This window comes from Macrotis lagotis, chromosome 2 (assembly GCF_037893015.1).
Source record: "Macrotis lagotis isolate mMagLag1 chromosome 2, bilby.v1.9.chrom.fasta, whole genome shotgun sequence".
In the NCBI taxonomy this organism is placed as follows: Eukaryota; Metazoa; Chordata; class Mammalia; order Peramelemorphia; family Peramelidae; genus Macrotis; species Macrotis lagotis.
Window position 1 is genome coordinate 239,724,667 of NC_133659.1, and position 18,163 is coordinate 239,742,829.

An 18,163-nucleotide genomic window follows, 5' to 3' on the forward strand; every position below is an offset into this window, starting at 1 on the left:
CGATGGTCACCTTTCCCCAGTTTGCGGAACTCCCTCGGGCTGTGCAGCTCGCCATTGTACACGTCACGGCAGTGCCCTGCGGGGCTTAGTGACTTGTCCAGGGTCTCACGGCTAGACTCTAGCAGAACTGTTCTGTGCTGGGCTCCCTCTCACTTCATATATTCAACGGGGGAAAAACGCAAGACCCTAATGAGGTTGTGAAACAAATGACACGTTAAATGTGTTATCAGCTCTCCTTATTTCGGGGCATTCTACCCCCCCAAGTTTATGCATAAATTATCACTTCAGCCTGAAAGTAAATTTCTGAGTTTATTTTATGGGAGTCCACCACTTTTAACCTTTTGACCCCTCCGGGGAGTTGAAAGTTTCTACATGGAGCCTGCCATGGAGCTTGAAAAGGAAGCAGGTTAGGTAGGAGGTGATAAGGGACAGATTTCCGGGACCCACCGGGGAATGGAGAAGAGTTGGGGCCTTGGAGGCAGTGTGGCCTTGTTTGGCACCTGCTCCCAAGAAGCTGCAGGATCTGCAGCAGTAGATTGCTTTGTTCCTTGCCAGATCTTTTATGGTTAGTTTCTATAGATCCCCCTTCCAGTTTCAACTGCCCTTGGGGTCTGAGTTTGTGGTATTAAGAGGGTGGGAAGGTGCCTCAGCGGCTTTGGGGAACTGTTTGGCATCCAGCTTGTCTTTATACTGCAATTCTGGGGTAGCAAGACGCTCACACTCTTTATGGTCTTGGGGGCTCAGCCCCTTCTTCAGCACATAGCCCAGAATACCCCGGGCCCCAAACTGGAAAGGACGAAGCTGGAGGTTAGCTATTTGGCTAGGGTTCACAGCTCCTCCCCCCAAAAGGCAGTGGGATGCCAATGCTGACCTACGGGCTCGAAGTTTGGCTACTGCTGAAGCAAGTCTCACCCTCCCATAACGGTCTGCTCGGTCCCATAGGCTGTGATTGAAGTGAACATAGAGAGCCCAATCTAGGTTGTTCCAGGCTCTAGCCCTAGCGGCCAATTGCTTATCCTTGATTCCACCATTATCTTTGACTACTTTGTGACCTTCGACACTCTTCATACCAGTAGCCTGGGCATTGTGTACAAAGCCTACCACATCATCCAGGCCCCAACACAGGGCATCTGCCAGAAGCACTAGTGACTCATCAAAGTATTCTGCCACTAAGACTAGGTCAAAAGTTGAGTCTAGCCAGGCTAGAGCCCATTGTATGAAGGATGAAGACACTGAATCTGTTATAGAAGCAGGACTGATGATGGACTTGGAGTGGCCAGCTGATTGGACATGGAATGTAGGATGGAAAGGAGGCTTAATGAGGGAGTTGGGATCAAATTTTGAGGGCTGGAATACAGAGCGAGATGGCCAAATATATATATCTGAAGACTGGGTTCTTTTGAGGGGTTTGGGATGCTTCTTCATTGCCCTCATTTCTCGGGGAAGAGGGAGCCCAAAATCAAACCAGAGCAAGTTTCTGGCATAGTGGTCCCCACGGCCTCCTGGCCTATAGAAGGCTCGTGGTGAAGTCAGGAAAGCAGCCAGAGATGGTGCTGCACGGAAAGCAGATGATACAGATTTGTAGTAGGAGAAAGCAGAAATTGCCAGTGCTGCAGGATCTCGGACGATGGAGAAGAAGAAACTGTCAGGGGGCATGACCCGGAGTACCTATGGGACATAAAAGAAATGTGGGGAGAAAAAAAATGGGAGGTCAGGAAAGAAATAGGATATAATTCTAGCACCTCAGTGTCACCATTGTTTCCTTGCTCAGCAATTGTAGTAATACAAGAGCCCCCTAACAGGTCTTTTTACCCTGATCTCTCACACCATCTTACATAGCACAGCCAGATTAATCTTCCTTATATCACCACTTTGAAATATTTTTCTGTTCAAAAACTGTCATTGACTTCTCAATGACCTAATAAAAAAATCTAACACCACAGCATGGTATCAAAGACTCTACCATTTGACCACTACCTGTTTGTTCATCCCTATGTTCTACTACATATATCTTAAACTACAAATTAGAAATTAGATTGTGAGTTATATCCTGAATTTGCTTCACTCCTCCCATCTCTTCACCCCCCCCCCCAGTGTCTTTGTTTCTGCCATTCATTCCCTTTACCTACAGTATTCTCCCTCAAGGCTTTACCTATTATAATCCTAATTTATCATTCAAAGCACAGGTAGTGAACACCTCAAGTCAAAAATAATTCCTTCCTTTGACAATATCACTTTGTAAGAAATGCATAACATACTATTTTTTGCAGACATCTCAATTAACAAGGCCTCTGGGGAGAAAACTAGTTTAAAAAAAGTATAGAGTGGGGACCGCTAGGTGGCGCAGTGGATAAAGCACCAGCCCTGGAGTCAGGAGTACCTGGGTTCAAATTCGGTCTTAGACACCTAATAATTACCTAGTTGTGTAGCCTTGGGCAAGCCATTTAACTCCATTGCCTTGCAAAATCCTTAAAAAAAATGTATAGCGTGATAGAAAGTTCTGACTTCAAGACTAGTTTGGTGACTGAAAAAGCTAAGAAAGAAGGAGTGTACTCTCAGTTACAGGTATCTCAAGGATGGATGAGCCAAAACCATATCTGCTGAGAGTTGGGCCTCTCTCCAGGGTCTCAAAATGGTTAAATTACCTGGGAGTAATAATACAGTGCATTACCTTGGAGAAGTTGGCTAAGATACAACCTCAGAGACACTAAAAAAGTAATTTATTGACCTTTTTCCACCTCTGCTTCCCCATCCCCCACACTTTGCAATCTAGCTAAACTGGCCTTCTTAGAGTATTTCTGTGTCAGGCTGTCTTCCATGCCACTTCCTCCTTTCTTATTTTTTATTGCTTCATTTTATCCCTTTCTTCCTTTAAGATGCAGTCATTTTCTACAGGAAACCTTTCCTGACCATCCATCTTGCTATTGCTCTCTCCCTCGCCCCCCCCCCAACTACCTCATATTTATTTTGTGTATAATTATGATAATATCTGACATTTGGGTAGCTAAGTGGTACAGTGGATAGAATGCCGAGCATCTTTCAAAGTTTGGATTTGACTTCAGACATTTAGCTATGTGATCCTGGGCAAGCCATATAACCCAACTTGCTTCAGTTTTCTCAGCTGTAAAATGAACTCCTTTGCCAAGGAAACAACATGACTGGAAAAAATAAGTGTGAATCTAACATTTCTATTATTACTATGTGTTAGGCATTGTGCTAAATGCTTTATTCATATCATTTTAAATATATCATTTGACCCTCACAACAATTCTGAGATAAATACAATTATTTTCCCCTTTATACAGATGTGAGGAAACAGACAAAACAGAGGTTAGGTGATGCCCAGGGTCAAATAGATAATAAGTGTCTGAGGCCAGATTTGAACCAGAGTGTTTCTGACTCCAGGTTAGTTTATACTGCCAGTTTATTAATTTTATGTTTATGCCACAAATATTTTAATATGTACTTGTCCCTCTCATTATATATAACCTCATTGATTCCTTGAAGGTAAGGGACCACATCTTACCTATTGAATGGTAAAAGTTATAGTATAGTACATTAGCACAGTATATCACATCCTGTCAAAGGCCCTAATAAAGATTAATTGAGTGAGTGAAGAAATGAATGTTAAATTCCTGAAGGTAACCCAAGAACACCCCATACTGCTCTTTGTAAATAGTAGGCTATCAGAATATATTTCAGCCATCCACCAGGGTGGTCATATCTCTAACCTCACCATCACTTTTAACTTTATGTCCAGAATTTTCCTCAAACTATAATTGTCTATTTGTTCTTCCTCTTTTTATTTCTCTCAAAATTGACAGGAATTCCTAAGCTCCTTCAAATCTTTCTTATTTTCTAGTTTGGAGAAACAGCCCCTATGGAGAAGGAGACCCAGTCATCATCAATATGCTATGGAAGCAGCATGTATGAGGCACGTCAAACTATAACCACCTTGACTACTTTCTTCCTCAGATCCTGATGAAGACAGCTCAAGACCCTGTGTCCAAGAGACTTTGGAATAGCAGAATACTCTACAAAACACCAGATCTGCTTCAAGCTCATTGTCCATAGTCATCCCTGAAGGGAGAAGTCATGGTGGAGAAGGGGACCCAAGACCCAATTATGATAATCTCTAGTGACAGTGCTGTCCAACTGCCACCAACAGTCCAACTGGCCTAGGAGCCCAGGTAATGACAGCACCTCCCAAAAGGAAAGTCCCACTTTTAGCTTAGCTCTCTCAGTCATCATCCAGGGAAGCAACTCTTTGTAGAGATAGGGAACCACTTGAATCAACTGCTAAACTGCACCAACTTCAGGACAGGGATTCTGGCACTCAGAGAGAGACAGAGAGGAGGCAGAATGAATCGGGCAACTCAGATCATCACCACTACTACCCCCCTTGATCTTTGATTTCCCTTCAAATTCTGATAAACCCAAGAACCTTGGAAATAGCAATACTGCCATGTATATTCTTTCCCAAAAACTCTGATTTTGCATATGTCACCTCCTTCACTGGTGTTGGAAAGACAGAAGAGTTGAACTTTAAGCCAGATGCTATTTATTTCTAGCTCTTATGACCTTAAACAAATTTTTTCTGTTCTCCGGTTCTAATGCCTATCTTCTTCTTTGCCATCAGTTTGTCTCTAGAACATCTTGTAAAGCTCTTCTCCTTCAGAAAAATTTTTCTCCTTTGCCTGCATTCTCTTAACATCTACTTCCTCTTTTTACTGTCATTCTTTATCCTAAGCCCTTTTCCTGTGTGTCATGTGAGGACTGCTTCCTTACCTTCTACCCACTCTCCTAAAATGGATTTAGGACACAAGGAATCACCGAGGACATGGCAGAAATAGTTGAGAAAAAAACACATCAGGAGGCAATGAATGATTTGAAGGTCTAAGCCAGAGGGAAAGGGAGAAAAGGGATATAATATAAAGAGAGGTATGAGGTAACCAGTTGGAATATGGGGAAGGAAAAGAGATCTTAGAGGATCTGGAGAGAGGAGACAAGGAATGAGGAGATCTTAAGGTAAAAGCACACATGAAATTTCTTTTCTTTTTTTTTTAAAGGTTTTTTAAGGCAAATGGGGTTAAGTGGCTTGCCCAAGGCCACACAGCTAGGTAATTATTAAGTGACTGAGACCTAATTTGAACCCAGGTACTCCTGACTCCAGGGCCTGTGCTTTATCCACTGCGCCACCTAGCCACCCCCATGAAATTTCTAAAGGGAGAACCAGGTGAAGGTGGAGTGTCAGAACTTGACTTGAAGCAACTAATATAAGGAAGGAAAGAAGCAATGGGTAAAGAGACAATCCTTTTGCTTCCATTCCCACTCCCTCCAATTAGGATAACCAGTCTTACCTCTGGTAAGTTGAATCTCATGTGGTGACAAAGGATGTGGAAAGCAGGCTGGGGTCCCCCACCATGGGGGTGGAAACCTTTGACTGAAGTAGCCTGGAAGGACTTCGGGTACCCAAACTGGTATTGAATAGGGAGAGCAAAACGCAAGCTGTGCCGGTCCCCATACTGATGGAGAAGGCTTAGTATAGAACTGCTCCCAGATTTATGTGTCTTTAGAAATACAAGCTGCTGCTGAGGATGACAGGAGGGGGCCAAAGAAGAGCCAGGGGAGCCAGAGGTAGAGACCCACAGTTGGGAAAAATATAGCCCAGGAGGCCTAGAGAAAGGGGAAAAAAAGAGAGAGGATACCTTGAACATATTTGATACATACACAATATTTATTGATTTTATTTTATTTAGAGAAGGGTCAGGGAGAGCATGAGATTTTTCCCTGTTTAGTATAATGGTAATCCCTGTTATACTAAAGCCTTTTCCTTGCATCCAGAGGGCTCAAACTGAAAGGGTAATAATGGGGTCTGGAGCCAGTAATAAAGGGGTATTGGGACTTGGGAGTAGGGAGAGCTCACCTCCTTTGGAAGGGCCATTGCCAAATCTGGAGTATTAATCCAATGGTCATGAAGACTATCAAAGCAACCCAGAGGCTCCTAGACCCCCAGAACCAGAGACGCATCATCCTGACGGGATGACAGGAGTCAAGTAAGATAGAAGAACACAGGCAGAGAAATTGGTAGATTTAGAAAAAGACACATGGAATCTGAGCTGTTTCCAGATGAGTAATCATTCCCCCCCTCCCCATTCCTTCTTACCTCTGACTGGATGTTTCCTGAGTTGGCAGGTTTTTTACACCCTCAGCGTCTGGAAGGGATTGGGGGTGGGGGTTGGGAGAAGGGGCTAAGACTTTAGCCAAAACCTAAGTAACTTCAGTCTTTATCCTTTGATCTCCATTGCCTTATGGCTCCTTTGTCCTCAGATTCTTTATTCAGCTTTCACTCCCCTCCCTGCACCCCCTTTCTAAAGTTACTGATGCCCTTCAGAGGGTGAGAATGAAAGCATAGGGCCCCTCATCAGCTCCACCACCCAGCATCCTCAAATGAGAAGTTGATTGCCTCCCAGCCTTATCTGTCTCTCTGTCTCTGCCTTCATCCCTAAATCTTCCTACTTGTCTTCCTACTTCCTGATTATCCTTTCATAACAATGCCTAGAGGGATTTTAGAGAAGGGTAAGGAGAGGATGACAGATGAAAACTGATGGGACAGTGAGACAGAGCTAAGTCATAGAACCACAGAATTTTAGAGTTGTAAGGGGCTTCTGATGTCATCCAGCCCAATTCCTACTTGAAGCAGAAATACTTCTGCAATATCCTAGACAAGAATTCCTGCAATCTGAACTTGAAGACATGCAGTGATAGGCAATTCCACTACCTTATAAGGCAAACCACTCTATTTTTCAATAGCTTTAAAGTATTTAGTAAATTCTTTATGGTAAGCCAAGGTCTCTTATTATTGGCTCTTTAAGAACAAGTTGAATCTCTTACCCTGACTCTATTCCAAATCCTGAAAAGCAAGCTAGCTGAATTTGCTTGGCTTCTTTAAAGAGAAATGGAGTACTTGGTAGAGAAGAAAGTCTCTGGTTAGTGGGCTCTGATAGAGTGGAATGGAAGAGAGGGACTGGTTGGTAAGAATGTAGGAAAGGGACTTCCTGAAAGGGGAGTGAATTCAGGTATCTCTCCCTACACTCACTCACCAGAGAACAGTTAGCTATTCCAGTTCTTTATAATCCTTACTGCTGCAGCATTTCACCATTGGGAGTGAAAGACTTGAGGAGAGAATGCTGTTGCTTGCGATTCCAAATCCCTGACCACAGTCTCTCTTGTGGAATAAAGAAATGGAAAGGGTGGAATTCACTAGGGGTCTGTCACTGAGTTATGGGGCAGCATTGATATAGAGCCTTTGAGAAAGACAGAAATAGAGACCGAAGAGGAAGGAGATTGGGGGGGGGAGAACAAATGTTCTCATTATCTCCAAACTACCACATCATCTTAAGGGTTCAGGGAGGCTCAGCCTCAGGTTCTCACATGTACATATTATAATCACATCTTCCAACATGCTGATGTGCTCTGACAGCCTTTTGCCTATATCATCTTCTTTGGGAAAGATGCCATTTCCACTGTGACATAACACACCTGTCTTTTTCTCTCCATTTCTACTTTGTAGGACTCATCCTATTATCTGACCCACAAGTTCCTGTCTTCCCAGATTTCACTTTTTCTACTCCTATTCCCCATCCTGTTTTCCAGTCATCTCATCCATAGCTGTCTGTCCAAGTAACTCCCAGCTGATCCTCACATACACCCATTAGTGTAGTGTTGCTACACCAGCTCCCCCCTCCTTGAAACCTCCCCCCATCACCCGCTGTATCCCACCCCCAACCCCTATCACTTTTCCTCTTGCCTCTGGCTTATCAAATTCACTTACAAAATTGTTATAGGGGAGTGGAATGGTCTTTACTTCTCACCCCAGCCACAGCTTTCGTCCATGGAACTAATTTTTTCTTCAGAACTTTCTCCCTTTTCAGCTCCGCCCCAGATTCTCTTTGCCCCCTCCCTCTTCCTTTGTCCAGACTCCATCTCAGCAGCTGCGTCTGTGTCTTCCTCTTTCTACATCTCACAGTCATTGGCCTCCTCTTTGCATCTTTTTTTTCCCTCCTCCTCCTCCAAGTCTTTGCTTTTGCCCCTCCCTCTTAGTTTTAGAAACGTAAAAAGAAAAAAAACAAAACAGATCCCAACACAAATAAAACTTAATAGTAGAGAGCAGCAGAAACAGAGATCAGAGAGTAGATCCAGTTAAACATTCACAAACATGTTGAGAGACATTGGAAAGCAAGTAGGCAGAGAACCCGGTCCTTGGGCTCTGAAGTCCCTGCTGTGAGCAATGGAGGCAGGATGGGGATGACTTTGGGAACTAAATACACAGAGCAATCAAGTGATACACACACAATATCCAATAAATTAACCATTTATTTGCAGAATTAAAAAAAATTTAAAACATTGGAGGAGATGGGGACGTGGATAAGAGGAAGGGGATAATTACAGTGATAATTTTTTTTTCAATTTGTGTTATTCTTTAATAAGAAACTGAGACATATAAAACCAGGAAACTTAGACTTTTTGCCCTCTAACTTTCTTGCAATCAAGGTGTCCTTATACTCCCGTTTTTATCCCTTTCCCTCCCTTCTTCCTAGTTTCTTGGGTATACCTTGACAATCCTATCCACCCAAAGAATTAACCCTCTCAGCCCAAGACTGAGAGGTCCTAGGGAATGTCCCTCCCAAATAAATACCCACCCCCATCCCCTATCAAATGGAAAAATAAATATTGTTTAACTCCCACCCTCTTGTCCAATTGAATTTGGGACTCCAGTCACTCACCCCAAGCTCTCTTAGTTGTCCCCACTCTGCTCACACTTAGTTGTTCCCTTTAGCTCTTCCCCAGGGCTTTTGGGGAGGAGAGGAGAGAAGGGTTATTGCTGACATATATCTTTTCTTTCTGCCCTTCTTACCGAGGCCCAAGCAGGATCAGGACTAGGGGTAAGAGAAGGGGGTGGATTGGAAGATTCCTGGAGGCCACCTTGCTCCTGGCACCACTGTGATTGTAGCGACTACTGCTACCACCTCCTTTACCCACAGGGATATCCCTTCTTGGGGGCCGGGCTGGTGGAGCCACAGCTGCTGCTCTTGCTGTCCAGTCATCTGAATAGTGCTGCCCTTCCCCAGAACCACTAGCATCCTCATCTAAGGGAAAGAATCAGAATGTCAAAGATGGAAAAGACTTTGTAGATCAAACTGAACTATAATCCATCCCCCCAAATCCAACATGCCATCTTTAGTCCTTGTGCATTCACATAAGTGAGCCTCCATACTTGGAATAGATTTCCTTTCCTCACACCTTTAAAATCCTCATCTATCTGCAAGATTGGGTTCAGGTGTCCCTCACAAAGCCTTCCTTGATCTTCCTAGTTTTTATTATCTACTAACGTTTTTCTAGAGCAGTTTATGAGCTCTCTTTTACCATCTTATCCCAGCCACCTCTCCCTGCCTTGTAGTTATTTATCTATATACGTTTTGTATCCTCTGATTGACTGACTGAAAGTTCCTTGAGGGTAGAGATTACTTCATTTTTATCTTTGTGTCTCCGGTGCCTAGCAAAATGCCCTGCATATAGTAAACTCTTCATAAGTATTTATTGAAATTAGTATTTGTAGTACCCCAAACTGTAAAAGGACTCAATCCCCCCTCATTTTCTAGAGGAAACTCAAAGAAAGAAAGTGAATTTTGCCCAATGTCGCAGAAGTTATAAATCAGGACTCTTGTTTGCCTCCAGCTAGGTGGCACAGAGGATAGAGCACTGGCCATGGAGTCAGGATGGGAGTTTGAATCCTACCTCAGACACAACACTTACTAGGCTGTGTGACCTTGGGCAAGTTACTTAACCCTGACTGTCTGAATTCAGGGCCATCTCCAGTCATCCTGATTCATATCTGACCATTGGACCCAGATGGCTCTGGAGAAGAAATTGAGGTTGGTGACTTGGCACAGTACCCCTTCACTCACATCCAATTCACATGCTTGTCATGGTATCACCTCCCTGATATAGTTTTCTTCCAGAATGAACAAACATCATGATTATCATCATCATGACTACAATGTCCTTCATATAAGTGGGGAAAATAGGAAGAGGAACACAGAAATGGAGACAGGGAAATGTCAAAGGAATACACAGAAAAATAGGAAGATGCTAGGGGAAGGAAGTGATAAGGAAAAGAATAGAAAGTAGTTATGGATCTTTGGGAAATTAGTTCACTTTGGCCATCAGGAAGATGAGTCAGGTAAAAATTAAAGGTTGGAAGCTTTGGTTAAGATCAATAATTAATGGGGCAGCTAGGTGGCAAAAGTGGATAGAGCACCAGCCCTGGAGTCAGGAAGTACCTGAGTTCAAATCCGGCCTCAGATACTTAATAATTACCTAGCTGTGTGGCCTTGGGCAAGCCACTTAACGCCATCTGCCTTGCAAAAACTTAAAAAAAAAAAAAAGATCAATAATTAAGCTAGGCCATGCAGTAAACAGAGTACCGAGCCTGGAGACAGGAGAACTTGATATCAAATCCAGCCTCAGACACTTGACACTTATTAGCTGTATGATTCTGTGCTTAATCCCACTTAACCCCAATTGCCAAGAAGAAAAAAAAGGGAAAAAAAGAAAATACCAATAGTGGGAACTATGGGCCTTATAGTGGTCAGGAATAAAGGGAGAAGCCAAAGTCTCTGAAAGTTTGGGATCAGGGGTCAAAAGTCAAGGTCAGATAGGGGGGGAATGATCCTCACCTGTATCTTGAAGATCCAGGTCATGCCCAAGAGCTGCTGCCCTCATTCGAGCTGTAGCTGCCCGAAGCAGTAACCTCTGCCGCCTTGTAGAGAGACTGGGTCCTGAGATGTCCACTTCCAACTCAGGATTTTTTATCTGCTCAGCCAAGGAGCTTCCTATTACAGTTGGTAGGTACCTGGACCATGAACCATCAGAAAGCATGGTTTTCTTTCTCTGCTTTATCTCTATCACTTACTAAATCCTTACCATCACTTGAATCTTTCTGGTTCTTTGCCTATGCATTACTTCCCATATGTGAGAGGGTCTTACCGTCCCCATCCTGCTCCTGTCCAGCAGGGCATTGTCTCCTCTGTAACATCCATTGACATTCGTGGATCTCCACACAGTGTCAGGGGAAGCTCTGTCCAGAAACCCCGGAATCGGTGCAGCTGCTCCCGGAGCTCCCATACCTTAAGGATAGGGAGAGATGGAGTTATGCGGAATTGCAGGTCAGATAAATCTCTACTTATACAATTGTTCATGTCATCTTCATCCACCTATATTCTGTTAGAGATTCACTCACCAGTCGGGGCAAGTTGGTTCCTGCAGCTGTGGTAGGCCACTCCTCCTCAGGAGGAAATGTCCACAGTTGTTTGACCTCATCTTGGGATAAAGGAGCTCTCCGAGAACGGACAGGGGCTGGATGAGGACCCCCACATCCCTGAAAGACCTGAGTGATACAGTAAAGAAGAGTTCAGAAGATAATTGGTTCTTGCCCCTTTTCACCTTTCCAGTAAACTGGCAATACTCCCACTTTCCCTTGGTAGAGTCCAAGACACCATCCTTTGATACCTGGGCTGAAATTCCCATGCTATTTTCCTGTAGAAACATCAAACCCTCTGAGATCTTCACTCCAATGGACTCAGATGCTAACTCAAAGGAAAAGGGGCCTTGGAGCCTCTCCGCCAGGAGCAAGAGTGTGTCTGGTAGGGAGAAGAGGAGACAGAATGGTATGACATCCCTTCATCCAAGATTCTACCCACAGAGGCTCTCTTCCAGACCTTAATTGAAGATATTTGTCTTTTAGACTTCCTAATTAGCTTTTCTCAGTATCTCACTCTTCACCTATGTCCCTTTTACCCAGGCAATCTCACTTCCCAGTTCTCCCTTGACCCCTCTCACCCAAGTAGCTCCCCCAATCCGGCTCCAGCCCTCCTCCAATGAGGCAGCCTCGAGCCACATTGAGGCAGAAACCCCGACAAGGCCGCAGAGAAGGAACCCCTTGGCATAGGGGACAGCCAGTCAGACGCATTACAGCCTGGACACAGCCCTCAGACATTGACACCTGGGGACAAAGAACACCACCACGATCATCATCATCATCATCATCATCCACAGCAACAAATACTTATTAAATAATTAAAATTTGAAGGACATTGGGTTAGGCACTCAATGAAATAATCAAAGGATAAAATATCCTTCATTATCTCAAAGACAACAATTTAGTTCAAGACATGTTAAAAGATGATACTTGAAGGCTGATTTTTTTGTCAACTTGGAAAATTCTTAGGATTACAATTTATGGTTAGTAGATTATTTTAGAACATTGTTAAGATACACCTTCCCTAAAAATCACAATTAGTATCAAAGGGAAGATTCTAATGGAGGTCTTCCTTATTCTAAGCCTTGCATGCTTTCCATTATGTCATGCTGCCTTCATGATGTACATCCTAATGTACAGTGAGTATCAATGGGAGAAGTAGGAATTTTTTTTTTTAGGTTTTTGTAAGGCAAATGGGGTTAAGTAGCTTGCCCAAGGCCACACAACTAGGTAATTATTAAGTGTCTGAGACCAGATTTGAACCCAGGTACTCCTGACTCCAAGGCTGGTGCTTTATCCACTGTGCCACCTAGCTGCCCTGAAGTAAGAATTCTTGAAGAATGAGACATCACTGAGGGCTAAGTTAGAGAAGATTTCATGGAGGTCTAGCTGGAGGAAAGGATTCAATAAAGTATGAGATACAGTTGAAATCTCAGGCTTAAATGCCAGACTATAGAAAATTATCTTGTATGAAGCCTGAGAACAAGTAACAAGGTTTAGAGGGAGGGGTATATTGGAGCCAGCTCTAATGGACTTCCAAAAGGTGAGTATTAAGGTTTCAGTAAGAACACTTACATTATGATAATTGGCAAATAACTATAAATCAGGACTTGACTTGTTTTGTTGATTATCTAGACTTAAGAAAGTTATGGAAAAAAGTCTAAGAATGCATATTAAGCTTAAAAATATATGGGAACACTTTTAAGAATAATTTTTTTTTAAGTTTTTGCAAGGCAATGGGGTTAAGTGGCTTGCCCAAGGCCACACAGCTAGGTAATTATTAAATGTCTGAGGCTGGATTTGAACTCAGGTCCTCCTGACTCCAGGGCTGGTGCTCTATCCACTTCGCCACCCAGCTACCCCGGAACACTTTTTTTTTAAAGCAGAGAGCCAGTTGTTAAACATTTAATAGCATACCTAAGGTTAGAAGTCACAGGAATCAGTCTCCCTAAACACCAAAATAAACATTGTCTGAATGATTTTTATTAATGATTTCTACAAAAAAATGCCATATTAGATGAAACAATACTGAACAGCAGAAATTTCCATATATACGTATAAATGGACAAAAAGCTAATGTATATCACAGTGTGTTTCACCACTCCATAAGGGGAATCTGTTATATTAGTATAACATTACTGATATTGCTGTGATATGCTGTTAGTCAAAGGCTATATGATTAGAGTCAATGCCTAAATAATTTCCAGACACCTGTAATTCAGAAGAAGAGCTAAGAGGCAAATGAGATCATAGTTATGGCTTGGTCAGAGACTGTGGTAATTAGAATTTGTCTTCTTCCTCTCTTCCTCATTAGGGTGGGAATTTAACCTAGGATAGAGAAGGGACCTAGTCCCTTTTTACCAGGTACTAACACAGTAAGTAACACAGGCCTCCTTAAATTCATATTTCTTTCTTAAGATCTCACTCTGGCCCCTACCTCTTTCCCTGGAACTTCCTACTCCCCTAATATCCTTACCAACCTTAAGTGCTGAGCTGACCACGTCTCTTCCAGTTGCCAATCCCTGTATGAAGGCACGAGCAGCCACAAGAGCTCGAGTTATCTAGTCAAGAAAGGGATATGGGGAAAGTAGAAACAATAGAGAAGTTGATGTCAGTTTCTGGAAATAGGGAGGAATTTAGGAAAAGGGATCTTAAAGCTGGGTTACTATGGGTTATATGGAGAGCCAAGGCTGGTAAGGTATTATTCAGCAGCTGGCTATAGAGAAAAATCAGGAAACTTCTAGGGAATTATTATCCAATTAGCATGAAGGGATCAGTCAGGGAAGTTAGAGAAAACTAAGTTTCACATAGAAGGAAAGTCAGGGGACTGTAGAAATACAATGGTGTGAAGATTATAGGATTAGGATGCGACTACCCCCTTACCTGAAGACGAAGGCGTCGAGGTGAGTCTCCAAATGGCTGTAGCTGGCCATTGGGGAATATAGATAGGCGTGCCAGGCAAAGCAGGTAGTCAGGAGGAAAACTATATTGTGGATGCAGCAGAGGAAATGCCCTTTCCAATAACTGAGTCCAGAATTCAGACAAGGCATCATCTAATCCTGAGCTGGTCCCCCTGTAGTGACCACGTAACTGCGAGAAGAGCTCACTGAACACTGGTGCATGTTGGATAAATAGGCGACCATAGGATTGAGATAACAACTGGGAGAGGGAGCCTTCGGATGCAGATAGTAACTCCTGGAAAAACTCTGCAACATACATAAGGATGGGGATGGGAACAGAGTATGACCAAACGACAAGACAAGTGGAGAAGAGGACAGGAGAGCAAAGAGGAAGAGACATAGTGAAGGGAAAAAGACAAATTAATTTGAACTTCCAGTGTCAAGGCTAGGGGAAGAATAGGTGATCTTGAGAAGGGGAGTAGGTGTTGGGAAAAGATTCTTGGGTACCGAGCACAGAAGGGATATTAGCCTTCTCACCATTGAATTTCCGATGCTGAACAGCTAAAGTATGTACAAGGGAGAATCCACTCTCCTCCACCAGACCTAGAAAGGCATCTTCTGTCTCCCGAATCAGCTTCAGCTCTGTTTCACTGGAGCAGCAGGTGTATTCCTGGGGACAGACCCGGAGATGCTCACCTGGGGAGAAGTGATATGTCAGGGAATGTTATTAAGAAAATTTCTTACCTCTTTTATTTCTCTTCTTCCTTCCCCAGCTAGACCGTCTGCCATTGTTCCCCCTTGACTCTATTCTCCTTTCTCAGTAGTCCCCAGCATACCTTAATTCACTGGCCATTTGGTCAGCCCCCAATCATTAATTTAACCCTTTCTGAGAACCCCAAAGGTCTCCCAAAGGGATAAGATTATGTGGAAAGAGAAGGATACTATTATGAGTCGATATCACAGGCATCGATGGGAGAAGTTTCTATGGAAGATGGAAGAAGTTTCTAGGGGAGAAGTAAGAAATCTATTATGTGATTGAGAAGGAAAGGGTGTGGAGGAGGGGAGGGTTCTATTATGGTGTTGGAGAAATAGGGGGAAAGGGCTTTTGGAGGGGTGGGGTTCAGTTCTGGGTATGAGCCCAAGGGGGTCTTCAGGGAAGTCGGGTTTCTATGTAGTAACTAAAGAGGGGATCATTATGGGATGGGAAATGGACTTTATTAAGGATGGGCTGCCAGGGGACAGAGGAGTCTGTTCCCCAGCCTTTTTGTTCTCCCCTTACCAGAGATCATTGTGGGAGGCAGTAAGCTCAGGCTGTGACCCCGGGCCCCCAGCACCTGCCGGGTTTCAGCGCAGCTCCGAGTGGCCTTGGCCTCACCCCCCGGCCCGAGGCACAGGGGCAGCAGCAGGAATAGAAGGGGCCACACAGAGGACATGACTGCGATTGCGTCGGGGAACGAGGGGCAGGTCCGAAGGATGAGGGAAGAAGCACTTGAGCATGCACAGCCGGGTCGGGCGGTGGGACCACTTCACTGTCCCAAGAAAGAGCGAGCCTAGACAACACAATCGCCCGCTCCTGCTGCGGGACCCGGCGGCCGCGGTGGAGACAATGGGAGCCGGGAGCCGGCCAGGAGGCAGGGCGAGAGACACAGCCGCCCAATTGGAGTATGAGGCTGGAGTCCGGGGCGGGGCTCGGCCAATGCGAGGCGGGGAGACTCCTCGCGGGGCGGGATTCAGCCGAGGGGGCGTTGCCACGGCGCGACTCGGCCAATGAAGAAGGACAACCAGGTTCGAAGGCGCTAAGTGCGCGGCGGGCCGGAGCTCCGGCTCCAATGGGAACTCAAGTTGGGGCGGAAGGCGGTGCCTTCGGGCTCATTAAGCTAAATAATGGGGGGCGGGGGGAGGCGGAGCAGAAGGGGAGAGGGAGGAGGCGAGGCGGCCCACGTGACGGCGTCTCGAGGGCAAGCCGGCACGTGGGCCGAGACAGGCCGGCGGTTAGAGCGTGGCGGGCACGCGTCCTGGGCCAACCCCAGGCTCCTGGCCGCGCTCTCCTCGAGGACTGTGCGCATTTCCGAGGAGTGGAGGCTGCAGGTACTGGCGGGAGGGTCGAGCCGCCCTCCTGGGCCTGGACTCACCCCGCCCTCAGCTCCGAGGAATGGGGGTGCGCCCCTTCCCGGGACGGGCTGCCCTTCCTCGAGTAGGTGGTTTCTGAAGGCGCCTATGCCCACTGCCTTGCAAACAAGCGCGGGGAAGCGGATTCCGTGGGGTGAAAGTGGGTACGGCCGGAGAGGGGAGAAGCGGCCACCCGGGCCCGGCCTGGGAGAGAGGGGAGGGGGAGGGCGGCGAGGACGGCGGCGGCGCGGCGGCGGCGGAGGGGGAAGGCGAGGGCCGGGCGGCGGAGGCGGAGGAGGGGGAGGGGAGGACGGCGGCCGAGGAGGAGGGGAGGGGAGGACGGCGGCGGCGCGGCGGAGGGGGAGGGGAGGACGGCGGCTGAGGCGGCGGAGGGGGAGGGGGAAGGCGAGGGCCGGGCGGCGGGGGGCGGCGGAGGGGAGGACGGCGGCCGAGGAGGAGGGAGAGGGGAGGACGGCGGCCGAGGAGGAGGGAGAGGGGAGGACGGCGGCCGAGGAGGACGGGAGGGGAGGGCGGCGGCCGAGGCAGCGGCGGAAGCAGCAGCGGCGGCGGAGGAGGAGGAAGGTGAAAGCCCGGCGGCGGCGGCGGCGGAGGACGAAGATGAGGGGGAGAGGGGGAGGGGAGGAGGGGGGCGGCGGCGGCGGCGCGGTGGCGTTGAGGAGGACGAGGAGGAGAGCCAGACTGGGGCGGGGGGGGGGCCTCGGGTCAGGCCTCCAGGGCGTCCCAGGGCCCCAGGGGCTGCCGGTGAGGAGTTGGTGAGGGTGAGAGCCTGGGGGCAAGATCTTTCCCATCCACTCACCCAAGAGTGAGGGAAAACTTTGGGGTTCACATTCCACCAAAACTGTTGAAGAATTGTATCACTTCATCTCAGCCTCAGGTGCTTCCTCCTGACGGGGCCAGTGTATGGTAGGGTGGGAAATAATGTTGGCAAAAGCTTTAGGCAAGGTACTACTTACTGTATAAAATACTTACCTGCTGCTTTTTCTTTCTGAAAAAGGCTACTCTGGTGATCCCTCTTCTTCCCATTCCCTTCCCCTTTGGCCTTTTTGGAGAAGACCCCCAACACCAGAAGCACTTGGTCCCTTATCTGCCTCTGAGATAGAATATTTTTCACAATTAGCATATCTACCATTGATGTTTGTACCAGATCTCAGACAGGGAGAAGGAGTACTCCCTTTTCCCTTTTCTCTTGCTCTGCTTAATTTTTTTTGTTGTTGTTGGAAGTGAAAAAGGATCTAATCCGAACTATTGTGATCACCTTCCCTTTGGTCTTCCTGCCTTAAGTTTCTCCCTAGACAATCAATCCTTTCCTCAGCTGCCTAAAAGACTTTTGTATAGTGTTGATCTGCCCATATCACATTTCCTAGTTAATTACTTTCAGTGAATTTTTATCAATCTCCAGAATTACATATAAAGACCTGGCATTTAAGGGTCTTCACAACCTGGCCCCTTCCCAGTCTTGTCAAGCTTTATTCCCTTCTATGATCCATTTTGATTGATCTGATTGCTTTCCTTGTTACAGAACACTCCATCTTCCATATTTGTCTTTGCATCATTTGTCCCACCCACCTCAGTATTCGAAAATACTTCTTTCTCAACTCAGCTTCTTAGTTTCCTTGACTTCTTTCAAGAAAATTCAAGTTATATTATGCCTTCTTCAGGAGGCCTTTTCTAGATCCCCCAGATGCTTCTTATTTAGAATTTGAGCTCCTTGAGAGCAGGAATTGTTTTTGTCTTACTTTGTACCTTCAGTGCTTAGCACAGTTCCTGGCTTAAAATAAGCACTTAATAAATGCTTTTTGACTGGCAAGAACTT

General features: G+C 45.8%; 3 protein-coding genes across 8 annotated transcripts in view; 1 reads left to right on the forward strand and 2 right to left on the reverse strand.

The window, feature by feature from the left end:
- Window positions 1-290: 290 nt before the first annotated feature.
- GAL3ST4 (galactose-3-O-sulfotransferase 4) lies at window positions 291-7,980 on the reverse strand. 2 transcript variants are annotated; one of them, XM_074225303.1, is made up of 5 exons: window positions 7,835-7,980; window positions 6,167-6,215; window positions 5,927-6,034; window positions 5,361-5,676; window positions 291-1,668 (listed from the first exon to the last, which is right to left on the reverse strand). In XM_074225303.1, exons 3-5 carry the CDS (start codon window positions 6,031-6,033, stop codon window positions 595-597), a joined length of 1,497 nt encoding a protein of 498 aa, XP_074081404.1. In that variant the 5' UTR covers window position 6,034; window positions 6,167-6,215; window positions 7,835-7,980; the 3' UTR covers window positions 291-594. The 2 variants fall into 2 exon arrangements, with proteins under 2 accessions (XP_074081404.1, XP_074081405.1); XM_074225304.1 differs by lacking the exon at window positions 6,167-6,215.
- Window positions 7,981-8,378: 398 nt separating this feature from the next.
- Window positions 8,379-16,536, reverse strand: GPC2 (glypican 2). The gene is made up of 10 exons (XM_074225302.1): window positions 15,500-16,536; window positions 14,758-14,916; window positions 14,204-14,526; window positions 13,801-13,881; window positions 11,902-12,064; window positions 11,572-11,702; window positions 11,303-11,449; window positions 11,050-11,189; window positions 10,740-10,915; window positions 8,379-9,149 (listed from the first exon to the last, which is right to left on the reverse strand). Exons 1-10 carry the CDS (start codon window positions 15,651-15,653, stop codon window positions 8,914-8,916), a joined length of 1,710 nt encoding a protein of 569 aa, XP_074081403.1. The 5' UTR covers window positions 15,654-16,536; the 3' UTR covers window positions 8,379-8,913.
- Window positions 16,144-18,163, forward strand: part of STAG3 (STAG3 cohesin complex component) — a 35,337-nt gene continuing 33,317 nt past the window's right edge. The window contains exon 1 of one of the 5 annotated variants that reach the window (XM_074225297.1): window positions 16,144-16,414. Coding sequence is in view for 1 of the 5 variants with exons in the window: in XM_074225294.1 (XP_074081395.1) it covers window positions 16,438-16,493 (56 nt within the window). In the remaining 4 variants the exon portion in view is untranslated. The other 4 variants (XM_074225298.1, XM_074225296.1, XM_074225295.1 and 1 more) reach the window with 4 other exon arrangements.